Source organism: Python bivittatus, unplaced genomic scaffold, assembly GCF_059951505.1.
Source record: "Python bivittatus isolate LINGU-HERP-01145 unplaced genomic scaffold, Pbiv_v1 ctg000080_np1212, whole genome shotgun sequence".
NCBI lineage: Eukaryota > Metazoa > Chordata > Lepidosauria > Squamata > Pythonidae > Python > Python bivittatus.
Genome location: NW_028277035.1, coordinates 31,060,001 through 31,073,456, shown reverse-complemented (window position 1 = coordinate 31,073,456; position 13,456 = coordinate 31,060,001). Strand labels below are relative to the sequence as shown.

At 39.6% G+C, this 13,456-nt stretch overlaps 1 protein-coding gene and 1 long non-coding RNA gene across 20 annotated transcripts in view; one reads left to right on the top strand and one right to left on the bottom strand.

The window, feature by feature from the left end:
* The first annotated feature begins 53 nt into the window (after positions 1 to 53).
* Positions 54 to 13,456, top strand: part of CDKL3 (cyclin dependent kinase like 3) — a 37,628-nt gene continuing 24,225 nt past the window's right edge. For 3 of the 11 annotated variants that reach the window (XR_015794757.1, XM_025174865.2, XM_088133752.1), the window contains exons 1-7: positions 54 to 165; positions 638 to 716; positions 948 to 1,332; positions 2,973 to 3,152; positions 5,768 to 5,962; positions 7,228 to 7,406; positions 8,371 to 8,483. Coding sequence is in view for 10 of the 11 variants with exons in the window: in XM_025174865.2 (XP_025030633.1) it covers positions 1,042 to 1,332; positions 2,973 to 3,152; positions 5,768 to 5,962; positions 7,228 to 7,406; positions 8,371 to 8,483 (958 nt within the window). In the remaining variant the exon portion in view is untranslated. Of the gene's footprint in view, positions 166 to 187; positions 304 to 367; positions 560 to 637; positions 717 to 947; positions 1,333 to 1,377; positions 1,518 to 1,850; positions 2,025 to 2,970; positions 4,903 to 5,767; positions 5,963 to 7,227; positions 7,407 to 8,370; positions 8,484 to 13,456 lie in introns of those variants that run through there. The other 8 variants (XM_088133754.1, XM_088133753.1, XM_088133757.1 and 5 more) reach the window with 8 other exon arrangements.
* The window catches only part of LOC103050998 (uncharacterized), a 58,366-nt gene continuing 54,590 nt past the window's right edge, over positions 9,681 to 13,456 (bottom strand). For all 9 annotated transcript variants that reach the window (XR_015794761.1, XR_015794764.1, XR_015794760.1 and 6 more), the window contains one exon: positions 9,681 to 12,351. This is a non-coding gene — a long non-coding RNA (uncharacterized LOC103050998). The remainder of the gene's footprint in view (positions 12,352 to 13,456) is intronic.

Genomic DNA, 13,456 nt, shown 5'->3' with positions numbered 1-13,456 from the left:
CCTTCGCGACTGTACCACTGCGCCTGCTTGGGGAGGAGACCAAGAACGCCTTAGGAATGTACCACAGCGCCAGCGTGAAGAGGGGAGCACCTTTTCCGAGAGCCCGGGAATAGGCTTCCGCTCTCGTTTGCCTGGGGGATGCGGTCGGCGCGCGATATTTTGCAGGTTTCACTTATAGCGTGGCTTTTGTTTTCAAGATTGGTTCTGTGTTTATGTTTCTATCCTAACCACAGTTCCCTGATCGTCAGTTGTGGAGATGAAGTATAAGCCTCATGAAGAATCTAATTATAAACAAGTCTTATGGTACCGTAAGGGTTAATTAATTTATTAACGCCTAAGTTTTCGTTCATCACGAAAGACTGGTCAGTTCTTAAGGTGCCGCACGATTATTTTTGCTGCCTAGCACGACTAGCGTGATTATCCTGCTGCACGCTGAACCTATATCTACATGACAGTCATTTGTGTGTGTATTCTCCGTTAGCGACCTTGGCCAGCACAGGAGTGCTTTTTCAGAAACATCTCCGCTCCATGATGAAATCGGGGTTGCTTGGACAGAGGGGTAATAATACTCTAAAAAGCGGGTGGATAATAAAAAATTATTATGCTTTTTGACCATTCATTCCGTTGTTTTCTGCAGAAGAAGAATGGTTAAGAAACGGATCTTCTCCGTAGACTGAGAAGCAACTATATTTCTTCAGCTGAACAGAGACGCAGACGTACGTGAAGGAGTAGGGGGGAAAAAACCCTAGCAGAATGCCTAGTTGCAGCTAGCGAAAATAATAGAAGCTTTCTGTTTGCGAGCCGCTGCTGTGGAACGATACCTAAATGTACTTGAAATGAAGCGGATTAAAAAAAGAACCACGTCAGCGCAGCCTTGCTGCCGATTGATTTAGAAATAAAGTTGTCCTAGCGCTCCCTCCGTGCAATTAATAGCGTTTCCTCCTTAGTTTCAGGAACGTAGCCACCGCGCAGCCGAAACCGCCTGCCCCTGGAGCTTTTCGCCCATCTGACGATGCAAGGTGTTAACGTGAGGACAAAGAAATGAGCATTTTCCGGGTTGACGGCAGTTGGCATTTTCTGGTGTTTTCAACCCAACTTTGCCAACGCGCGGGACGTTCGTGGAACCGCGGCTTTGCAGAAGACCCATTAGGCGGGGCAACAAATACTCTTCCACCTGGGAGCCTACGTCACCCAGGACCTTGCCTTGCCCGAAACCTATCGAACGTGATGACGTCGTGCCTGGCTGTTGACATAGCGGCGGTTGCCATGGAACAGGGCCGGTTTGCTTGGCTAGGCCTGGGAAGACTCAACATGGGGATTTCCCGGGAGCAGGTCAGGAGCGCCCTGGATAAAGGTTGCGCGGGAGGGGAGCTATCGTGGTGTGTTCCGGTGTGACGCGGGAAGGAGGTTCCTTGAGGCCCGAAAAGAGCAGGCAGGGAGGGGTACGGAGGTGAAGCTGCGAAGCTTGCTCGGGTTGTGTTTCCAAATACTGTAGCATGGGAAGAGATGCGATGAAAGTGAGTAAAATGTTGCAGACTGACAGTCGTCGAAAACGAAATACAGGTCTAAAAGCAGAGGACTGTTTTGCAGTCCTACAATCCCATGCTCCAGAGAAAGCCTCAATATACTCAAAAGGACCTGAATCAATATGCAGAGGATTGATTTGAATATATTGAGTGGAACATCCAAACGCACAAAAGGGCACATTTGCAATGAGAGGTTAATCAGACGTTTCCACTCTGATATCCCCCAAAGTGGGCAGAAGAGTCTTTAGATGGTTTTAATGCTTCCTGTGAAAATCAGAATGGGAGATACACATTTGTCTGATTTTTTTTTTTCTTTTTGGGAAGGGGGAGTAATCTGTAATGGCACAGTGTAGCCAGTGGAAAATACATGAATGAGGATAATCCACAAAGGATGCAAACAGAGGACACTGTTCATTATGAGGGAGAGAGGAGCTGATCCCCACAGAGGTTTTGCATTACCTCTCCTAGATTTCCTCGCTATTGACCATCCTGATAGAGGTTGGTGATCATTGAAATTCAATCCTCTTCAGCGGAAAAATTGCCTGTTCTTGATCATGATCCACCCTCTCAGGCTGTTCTTATGTATCAGCATTTTCCATGCATTCTGCAGTTAACCATTTTGGAAATGAAATATAATATTGTTATAAATAATAGTTTCTCCAAATAATCTGACTGAAGGAGGACACATACTTTTTTTTTTTACAGAGTATAAACTCAGCCAATATCCTATTTCTGACATACTCTCATGATTAATCTTAGAGCCATAATGTTGTTTGCAAATACATACAGAATGAACGCATTAAGAAATAAGAGTGTAATAAGAATTAAGAGTTGGCTATAAACCGTAATTGGCTGATTTGAGTGCAGGCTGCCCTTTGTATTGGATGGGATATGGTCCACCAAATTATTAATCTAAGAATTCAGAATCATCCTGGATCAGATCAAAAGCCAGTTTAATCCAAAAATCTGTTCTTTTAGTAGTCAGCTAGATGCTTATGGAAAGTTGATAAGCAGAAGCTCTATAAAACGTTTGTGTTTGAGTCATCAGCAACAGGTGGTTGGAAGCATATTACCTCTAATACTGGTGGCAGCATATACCATCATGGCAAATAGTTGTAGATAGCCTTATCTTCCAATTGAGTTTTCTCCACTGAAATTAAATAAAGGTTTTATATTTTTCATTAAAAAACCCAGAAGGGATTAATATTGACTACCCCCATTTAATTTAGTGGGGCTTGGACAGGAGAATCTTGGTCAATGTCTTTAACAATTATATTGCTTATTAGATATGATGTTTTATTCTGATTATGTGTCATTAGGTCAGTTGTTGGGAAAAACTTCTGATGGCGTAGGTATAATTTATCTGCTGTTTATTTATAAAAATTGCTTAAGAAAGAAACAAAAATAAGATTGGTTAACACAAATATTTTCTTTTTTCCTCAAGAGATTTCAGACTTGAGTATGGAGATGTATGAGATCCTTGGAAAAGTGGGAGAGGGAAGTTACGGAACGGTAATGAAATGCAAACACAAGGAAACGGGACATATAGTTGCCATTAAGATATTTTATGAAAAGCCAGAAAAGTCTGTCAACAAAATTGCAATGAGAGAGATAAAATTCCTGAAGGTTTGCTTCTTTTATTATTTTAAAAATCAGTACTTTTAATACAGGCTTGTATAACTTGTATAGGGGAAAGGGCCACATCGATAAATTAAAAATAATCACAGGATGCAAAGAAATACTTGGTGCACCAATCAGCTGTTCACCAGCTAGTAGAGCAGTAATAGTGCTGGAGCTGGCGGTGAGGCCTGGAGGCGTTGAAGGTACTTGGCAGTACATCTTTGCAATGGCAGTGGCAGTGAATTTATTGACTTTTAAAAAAATGCCAGTTGGCCACTTGTTATGCGGGAGCGTTTTAATTATAACCTAGTAAGTACATACATCTATAAGTAAAGGGATTATGTTTATGCCAGATTTGTTTTTGTGTAAGTCTTTTAAAATTAGCACGCACTTTTTAAAGAAATCAACACTCACCCTAAGTGTACACTTTTGAACTTTGTTCCAAAGAAATCAATTACATTTATTACTGCATGCATTTCTTGTGTTTCCTATAGCTCCAATGAAGGCTGGCTTATTCAGAGGTGACAGTAGTTTCTTTGCTTTACAGATTTGGATTTTTAGATTTTGTGTGCTTGAATATATTGAAAATATATCCTTCAGTGAGATTGTTCTAGTGGAAGTTGAAGTTATCCCAGTTTTGCTTTGCTGGCTATCCCAGTGGGAGATTCTTCTGGGCATGCACACATGCACAGAAAACCTCTTTAAAATTATCCTGCTGCAGCTGCTTCACATCTTCATATGGCTGCAGCAAGATACGTTTATGTTATGCTATTGTTTTTAGTAGATAATAAATGGAGCAACTGTGTATTAATGATATAGTATTTAATAATAGAATTATTTTCATTATTCCTCAGATTCCAAAGCTTTGTTTCTGTGTGGTAAACTCTGGGGGTTCCTTTCAGACCCTCATGCTGTTTAACTTCTATACAAATCTGTTAGGTGAGGTGATCTGGGATTTGGTGGTGGATGTTATTGCTATGCTGATGTTGTCCAACTATATTTCTCTCTTTCCTTGGAGTTGTATGCTGCTGTGCAGGTAAGGGACTTCTAACTGGATACTCTAATGACCAAGGCATGAAGCTAATCCTGATAAGTTGCAGACTGGATAGAATTGTAGTTCTCAGATCTGGGCATTTGAAAAATAACTTACTGAGATACGATTGAACTTCTGTTGAAGGAGTCAGTAGCTCTAGAGTATTCTTCAATCATTTTTTGTCATTGGAAGATCAAATAACTTTGGTGATCTGAAGCACCTCTGACCAGCTATGACCATTTCTAGTCAGGGATAGAATATTCATTCTCTGAAACTTCTTATCTGGATATTTGTGAAGTTATCATTGAAGGTGGCAAAGTGCTACCACACACAGTGAAAATGCCACATTTAAAATTAGTGGCTCTTTGGTACTCTCATACAAGTGGAAAGAAAACAGCAGTGATGTGTCACAGATCATCATAAATGGTTTCTCAGTTTCTTTTAGATTCTTCCACCTCACAGCCAGAAGCAATGTGTCTTCCTTTGCATTGTTCCTGATCTTTATTTGCCAGTTGAAGAGATGGTTGTGATTCTGGTAGCAAGTTCTGGACAGCCGTTTCCAAGCTGCTTTGAGCAAAATTGACCCAAAGAGAAGACAGACCAATTTTGTTTTCTCTTAGAGACTGCAGTGGTAGGGCTCACAAATTCTGCAGATCCTGGTACCAGCATATATTCCTATGAGACCAATTTCAAAAGAATTGCACTGGGTGCCATATGTTTATGGTACGTGTTCATGGCATTAGTGATAACATGTAGAATCCTAAATGGGACATTGCTCCAATAAGTTCCTGCCTAAATATTAAGGTCCGTGAGTCTGTTCCCTCATAGAAGCTGTATGTTAGGAAGAGATAAAGGAAAAGGACCTGTCAGCTGTGATAGCTGAGTTATGGAATGAGCCCTTTCATAGGGTTTTCATGATACATGGTGATTTATTTCAACAACAGTTTAAGAGATAGCTACGTAAGCTTTGAGATTAGTGCAATTTTGTGTAGTTTTGTTGGTTTAGTAGCATTAATTTTATAGTAATTTTCTAAAATTGTAATTGCTAGTGTATATTCAGTATTCAATCTATATGGCATGAATACACACACACACACACACACACACACACATATATATATATACATGCATGCATATATATGGCATAGGGTGGGCTAGAAATATGTTAATAAATATTGTAAGTTGTAAAATTATTTATTTGTTCTGTTTATACAATTTATAGGCTGCTCGACTCCCAACAACTCTGGGAGGCTTTACAATTCACTAAAGAGGGCAGATGAGGGTCCCCCCCCCCCCCAGTCTTGGCTTTCTTTGGGGGAAAATTCTTAAATTCAGAATTGGCTTTCTTTGGGTAAATTCAATAGTTTTTTACTTGTAATGTAGATGAAACAAGTTTTCAGTTATTTTTTCATGGGTTATAAATGCTGACTTCCTAGTTAATAGTAGCATCTGTGATACTTTTATTAAATTACTTCACAATATATTGGCTTAAGTTCATTATCAAAAAGTAGTTGAACAGTAGTATTCAAAAGTCTTGGGGACAGTGCTGAGCACACAAAATATTCCGTATTTGCTCTTTTGTCAACAGCAATTTCGTCATGAAAACTTGGTCAATCTGATTGAAGTCTTCAGGCAAAAAAAGAAAATTCATTTAGTGTTTGAATTTATTGACCATACAATTTTAGATGAGCTGCAACATTATTCTCATGGACTGGATAGCAGAAGACTTAAGAGGTATCTTTATCAGATTCTTCGAGCAATTGACTACCTTCACAGCAACAATGTAAGTACTTTACAAAAATATTGTAAGTACTGCCCAGCTTGACTACTGCAACGTACTCTATATGGGGCTGCCCTCAAAGACCATCCAGAAGCTTCAGTTGGTCCACAATGCAGCAGTGATGGGCATGCGTCGGTATGCCCGTGTAACACCTCTGATTTGCAAGATGCACTGGTTGCCAGTTTGCTTCTGGGTGCAATTCAGGGTGCTGGTAGTTTCCTATAAAGCCATTCAACAGCATAAGGCCTGATTACTTGAGAGGGTGCCTGTCTCTCACACTGTCTGCCTGGCCAATTCAGTCTGGCAGGGTTGGTGCTCTTTGGGTTCCTTCAATTAAAGAATGCCATCTGTTGGGATCCTGGAAGCATGCCCTCTCTGTAGGAACACCTGTTATGTCAATTTAGTATAATAGCAAATCACTCCCATGCGTCATCTTATTCTTCCTCTTACTGGATCTTCAGTGTAAGTCTAGTAGTTTTCCAAAAAGAATAAATCTACTTGAAATTAAAATTTCCAACTTCTTTTATACCCATCTTTTAAAATTCTATGTGGAAAATCTGACAGAGCAGCAAACATCCCTGAGTCACAGACTTCTTTCATCTGGGCTCTTGAATTGACATTTGCTTCTTTATCCATCCTATCTCAAACACCCAACTCTTGAACAAAAGGGTAAGTCCCTTTTTTCAAGACATACTTACAGGAAATTGAATACATGATTAACAGTTGTGTTATTGCTCCTTCCAGTGTATTAAAACAAAAATTATAATTAAATACCACATGTTTATTTTTTCAAATATGCTTTGTTCTGCTAACAGAAAAGATCAGGTTTAAATAAAACAGAGTATGGAGTTCCCAAAATGATAATAAGTGGGCTTGTTGGGTCCACCTCTGAAAATAATTAAATGGGTGTCATATTAGAATCTCACTATGCAACTTGCTTTCCAAACCTCATTTCTATCACTGTTTAAACTAGTATAAAACTAATACTACTGATAATATAGATATGCCATGTGCTTTAGTTTTAAGCCAGGAACGCTTGTTCAGTCCAACTGTCTGACCCAGACTTTTTTTTCCATCTCCCAAAATATTATTTTATTGAATGTTTTAGTTATGATTCTTTTATAAGTGCCTTCCCATCTTTCTCCTTGGTTGCTTAGCAGTCTGATCTTGTACTTGTTATATTTACTGAACTAGACAGCATGTAATTTTCTGTTTTCAGACAATATCTTTTTGTTCTTAAACCAGATTCTACGTTATTCTTCTGTTAGGTCATTCATCGTGACATTAAACCTGAAAACATTTTGGTTTCACAAACTGGAATTACTAAACTTTGTGATTTTGGATTTGCTCGGACTTTAGCAGCCCCAGGTGATATTTATACTGATTATGTAGCTACAAGGTGGTACAGAGCTCCAGAGCTGGTATTAAAAGATACAACATATGGGAAGTATGTATATGTATTTTTTTAAAAAAATATTATATATGGCTGTTCAATACAGTCTTGTTAATTAGTTTTAATTAAAGTGCAGTCACATAAAAAAACCTTATTTTATTATAGACAAATGTCTAAAAACTTGCTTGCAGTGAAGAATAGTAAAGGAACATTAGATGGCGCCCTGATACATTTATATAGTCCTTGTTTTGATTTTAAAAAGTCTTCTTTGAATCAGACTCGACTCCTAGTGAACTTCAGGGAACAGCCATGTAGTTTTCTTTGTACAGTAACAATATGGAAGTGGTTTGCCATTGCTTATTCTAGATTTTTTTTAAAACTTTCCATTCTAGTCTGTAGCTCTGGTATTCTCTGGAGGCTCCCATCCAAATACTAACCAGGCCCAACCCTGCTTAATTTCCCAATTCAGACAAAGTCAGCCAGGTGCTGTTGCTACATGCTGAAGACTCTTTTGACAAAGACTAAATACGTATTCAATGACAGTCTCAGCAATTTACAGAATATTGTACATAATCTACAGTTTGAAGAGAGCTGTAAATATTGTATTATGGTAAAACCTTGATTACAAAAGCACAAGCAAAACAGTTTCAAAAGTTTGAGCTGAGGAGTTTTGGGCTACAGTAGGCTCTGCCAGCTGGATGTGCACTCTAAGTTTGGTATCAATATGAAATTTTATATAAAAGAATTACATTCCACTGCAGTCAGTATTATGACTATATGAGAAATTAAGATAGGGATGCTGCAAATCTAATTATAAAGTAGGCATTTGGTGGACTTCCATGGATGGCAAGATTTGTGTGTGCATGTTGTATGTGTGTTAGTCGACTGATTTTGCTTTCTTGAAGAAAAGGTGAAATTTCTTTGATTTATTTTAGAACATTTATATGATAAGAAGTAGACTTCTTTTGTAAGTTTAGCCTTTGTATTGTTGAGCACTTTGTTCATTTCCTGATCTTAGACCTGTGGACATCTGGGCTTTAGGTTGTATGATTATCGAGATGGCCACTGGCAACCCCTATCTACCCAGCAGCTCTGACCTAGATCTACTTCATAAAATTGTGACCAAAGTTGGTAAGTGCTGTTGTTAATGTTACTCGCAGAGAATAAATACAGCGCAAATTTATTGTCAAGAATAAATGCATTTAACCCAATATATCTTTCTGTTCAGGTTTTGGGTTTTCTATAGAAGTTTAATTAAGGAGAATGGAGGAATCGTATTCTTTATCTGAAAACAAAACATCACTTTCAGTAAAATTTTACTTACAAAATTCTTCTTCTCAGCTATTCAAAATTTCTTCATGTTTTCTTATGATACATGAAATAGAAAATAAGGTGAAGCAAAATAACCCTAATTCCTCTAATGTTTGAAGTCCTGATCCACATTGCCCCCCCCCCCCAGTTTTCTCTCTTCTCTGCCCCTCCATATAAAAAATATAAACAGTGGTAAGTCCAGTCTTGTAATTCATGCTGTTACCTGCTTGACTTCAAATACAGATTTGATTTTTACCTACCTCCCATCTCTTAACCTTTCCAAAGTCAGATTGGAACATGCTGATCCCATGTCTAAATACGTCTTCCTGAATTTCTAATTTCAGTGCAAATTATTTCCAAGTTTCTTCCAAAAGCCAGAAGCAACTACTTTCTAGAAATGTATACAGTATATAAAATCATTTTATAGATACAGGCATGATTTTATTGTAGAACTGACCCAAGTGTATGTGTTACTTGTTTATTCTTTCCTTCCCTTTTTGTTATATACTCTATCAAATTTTACAATGTATGCTCCTTGGGGCAGGGATATATCCACTTATAGACTGTACACTTAAGATTCATTTTAACTGACAATTGAGAGGATGGATTGTCTGTTAAATATTGTGGAGATTGACATCACTTGTGTGATGTTATTACACCAGTGATGCAAATTGCATCATTTGCATCCATTGACATAATTATGCAAATGTAAATTGATACAAAACAGTAGAATTTGAATAATGAAATCATCATGCAATTGACATGAATTACATTGCTTATGTCATTTGCATAACAGTGTCATTATCAATCATCTGAATTATTTTTTTTATTTTGCGTGTGCTAAATGCAAGTTGCCAATTTCCTTCAAAGCTATTTTCTCCCTGAGGCCTAATCAGATTTAGAAATCTACATGTGTTACTTTCTTTCCAGAGTTTTGGAAGTGTTGCCTCCAATTCAGCATGGCTTAGACTCCCTCCTCCCTCCCTCCCCTCCCCTCCCCTGCTCCCTCCCTCCCCTCCCCTCCCCTGCTCCCTCCCTTCCCCCCTCTTCCTTCCTTTCCATGTTCTTTCTGTGGGAAAATTCAAAGAAATAAAAGCCTTCAGCTTTTCAACTTATTTAACTTCGAGATGAGAGAATTTATGTTTACTTAGAGATGTAGTTAACAGGCTGTCTTAGAGTTACCTTACTACAGGTAATGTTGCATTGCTGGAGGTACTTATTACAACATCTATGATCTGTAGGGCTTCAAATAATTAATACATTATTATTATAACAAAGTGATTCCAAGGTCTTAGGCAGGGGAATTTATTCCCATTACATTACAGGTTGTCCTCGACTTAAAATGGCAATTGGGACGAGAATTTCCATCGCTAAGTGATGCAGTCATAAAGCACGATCACATCACTTAGTGATGGCAATCCCTGCAGTCCCAGTTGCCATTGTTAACCGAATCCCACAGTCATTAGGCAAGGCAATTGCCTGCCGGCTTCCCACAACCAAAGTCAGTGGGGAAGCGGGCAGGAAGTTGCAAGTCCCAGGCCAGCAGGCAGCTAAGTGGCTACTGCCGGGTGGTGGAGAGAGCAAGAGTGTGGCGTGGGTCAGAGAAGATGCACGAGGGTGCGATGTAGGTCAGGGTGTGTGTGTGAGGGTGTGGCACAGGTTGGGGATGGTGTGCAAGGGTGTGAGGGGATGCCTGAGATGCAGGGAGTGTGCACGAGGGTGCAGTGTGGGTGGGGGACAGGGTGCGAGGGAGTGCGTGAGAGGTGTGGCATGGGCCAAGGGTGTGGTGCGGGTCAGAGGGTGTGAGGGTGCAGTGCGGGTTGGGGAGAGTGCGCAGGGGTGCATGAGTGGCCGGTGTGGCACAAGCAGAGGGGCTCGGGTAGGGTGTGTGGGTACAGAGACTTACCCCAGTGACTTGTGACCTTCCCTGCCAGCTTCCCCATTGACGTTCTGGGGAAGCTGGCAGGGAAAGTTGCAAATGGAGATCATGTGATCACGGGGCGCTGCAACTGTTCATAAGTGCAAACCGGTTGCCAAGCACCCAGATCGTGATCACATGACTGGGGGGGGTGCTGGGATAGCTGGAACTCTGAGAACCAGTCATAACCACTATTCATTCAGCACTGTTGTAACTTTGAACAGTCACTGAACGAATGGTCATAGGTCGAGGACTACTTGTATATACAAAGGGATATCTATGCATATTAAGCAGCTTTGTTCATATATGGTAAGTTGGTATTGATTGATGCACCTGAGTCTTCTATGCCAAAATTAATAAAATTAACTGATGGCTTTGGAACCTTTCCAGATATAAATGTAAATTGGTCTAACACAGAATTGATACCTTTCAGGGCTATCAAGATGTCACATCCCGTGTGTGTTTGTTTGTTTTGCACAGTTTAGACAGTTAATACGGCCACAGGATGTATCCTCAGAGGGAATGGTAGGAGTAACTACTCAGGCACAGGTATTTTAATTCTTTAAACCCTAGATGGCATTTAGTAGGGTTTATTGTAAGTCCTGTATTCTTCAATTTGTTGCTTACTCTTCCTGAATGTTTCAAATGGTCTTCCCAATTTTAGTTGTATACCACAATATTGTCCAGTAGATCTCACACCATTTTGCTTTTCCTGATAATTTTCTGTCTATAAGCCTATGAAATGTAGGAAGAGCTCCATGCAGCTCAGAATGCATTTTGGTAAACTGAAGTAGTCCTTGTGGAGTGGCAAATGCAATATTTTCTCTGGATGCCCTCTCTAAAGGTATTTGCCTTTCATCAGATTGATGGTAGAAAGATATTGGGTCTTATTCAGTCTACCCAAAAGGTCATCTATATGTAACATTGGATTGCTGTCAAATTTAACAATGTGTTTGTCTCATATCAGCACAAAACCTCATCTCACCATTTAGTTTTGGGGTTAACATAACAGAGGCACACCATTCACTGTGAGATGCTTCAGTCACTCCCAATTTTAACATTTTATCCACTTTTTTCTCTACTACATTCTGGAGTCTCTCTGGAACACAGTATGGTCTCTGTCTGATTGGTTTGGCATCCTCTGTTGATGACGTATTTCACTAATGTGGTTGTACATTGGTAAATGTAGGGTGGAAGATCTGGATTAGTTCTTTTTGGTCATCTTTTTGTGATGGTGACAGAGACTGATTGATATGTACCTCTTCATTAATGGTATTGTACTAATCCTTCATATGTCTTATCTGTGAGTCTTGATGATCCTTATTCAGAACAACAAGCACAGTGTGTATGCCATTTTCTCAAGAAATTGGTATGGTGGATCTCATATTTTCCATTTCCTAGATCGATTTGATAGTTTATAGGACTGGGTTTTTTTTCCACAATGGAATAAGGACCTTGCCACTGAGCTTGTTTGCATTCAATGCTTGGTAGTAACAGTCACAGTTGGTCTTCTACTGCCAATTGTTTCTTCCATGCTTTTTTTTATCATATCACCTTTCTTGTAAGTCCTGTGCCTAAGCTAGAAGTTCTTGTACAATCTGGGTTACAGGGTGCAATTTTTCTCTTCAAGGCAGTACATATATAACCAGGTTTTTAGGGGATTCAATCCAGTTACTCCAGCTCTCTTTAATTTCATCCAGGATCCCCCTTGGTTGTCTTCTATGCAGTAATTCAAAAGGACTAAATTCTGTTGAGGCTTGCAGTACTTCCCTGTACCAAAACATAAGATATGGCAATCAAATGTCCTAATGACTGGGGTCCTGTCCGGCATATTTTTTCAACAAGTTTGTGAGGGGTTGGCTCATCTGTTCTGTAAGATCATCTGCCTTTGCACGATATGAACTAGTCCTTACTCTTTTTACTCCCAATACTTCATCGAGCTGTTTTAGGAGGGTTGATTGAAAATTATTCCCTTGATCTCTCAATATATGATGAGATATACCTACTCTGCTAAAGATTTTTATTCATTCCTCCACTATCCGTTTTTCTGCAGTGGTTCCTAATGTAACTGCCTCTGGATATCGGGTTGCATAGTCACATACTGCCTGTATATACCTATTCTCTTTGGCTGTTCTCAGGAGAAGGCCTACTGGTTCTAGCATGATAGGTACTCATACAACTGGAGCTTTATCCTGTCTCCCTTTTCTTCTGACTAACTGGCATTCCCTACATACCTGATAGTGTCTACTGACATCTGTTCCAATTCCTGGCCAGCAGAATCTGTCTAGTATTTGGTAGAGTGTCTTTCCCTACCTAGGTGCCTTTAAAAGGTTTTCCTGTGCCAGTTATGGAAACTTTTCTCTATATTGGCTAGGGACTACTAACTGCTCTATTCTTTCTTGTGTAACTGGGTTTTCCTTGCAGGATGTTATTTATACATTCATAAGTGGGATTTTCAAGCCACTTCTCTGTGTACGTTTTCACTTCCTGCCAAAATGTTTTTAAAGAAGTGTCTTCCCTCTATATTTTCCCTATATCAACATCCCATGGGAGACCTCCAGTATCCAGGAACTCTCCTCTAGCTTTATCTGCCTCCCTAAGTTTTTTTCTCTTTTCGGGGCTTACTCCCTTTCCCACTCAAATCTGGATGGGAGGGGAGAACATCTATTGCCTCTGAAACCTCCTCTTCCTGTTTTCATGCCTGTGCCCAAGTAGTTACTTCTACCTCTCCCTCTGAAGATATGTCCTATGGCCATATTAAGTCTGCATAGCCAGGAAAATCTATCTGTATAGGATAGGATAATTTAGTAACTACCACAACCACCATAGTTTCTATTTCATCCTTAACCTGTATATTTGCTCTAACTAGTGGTAC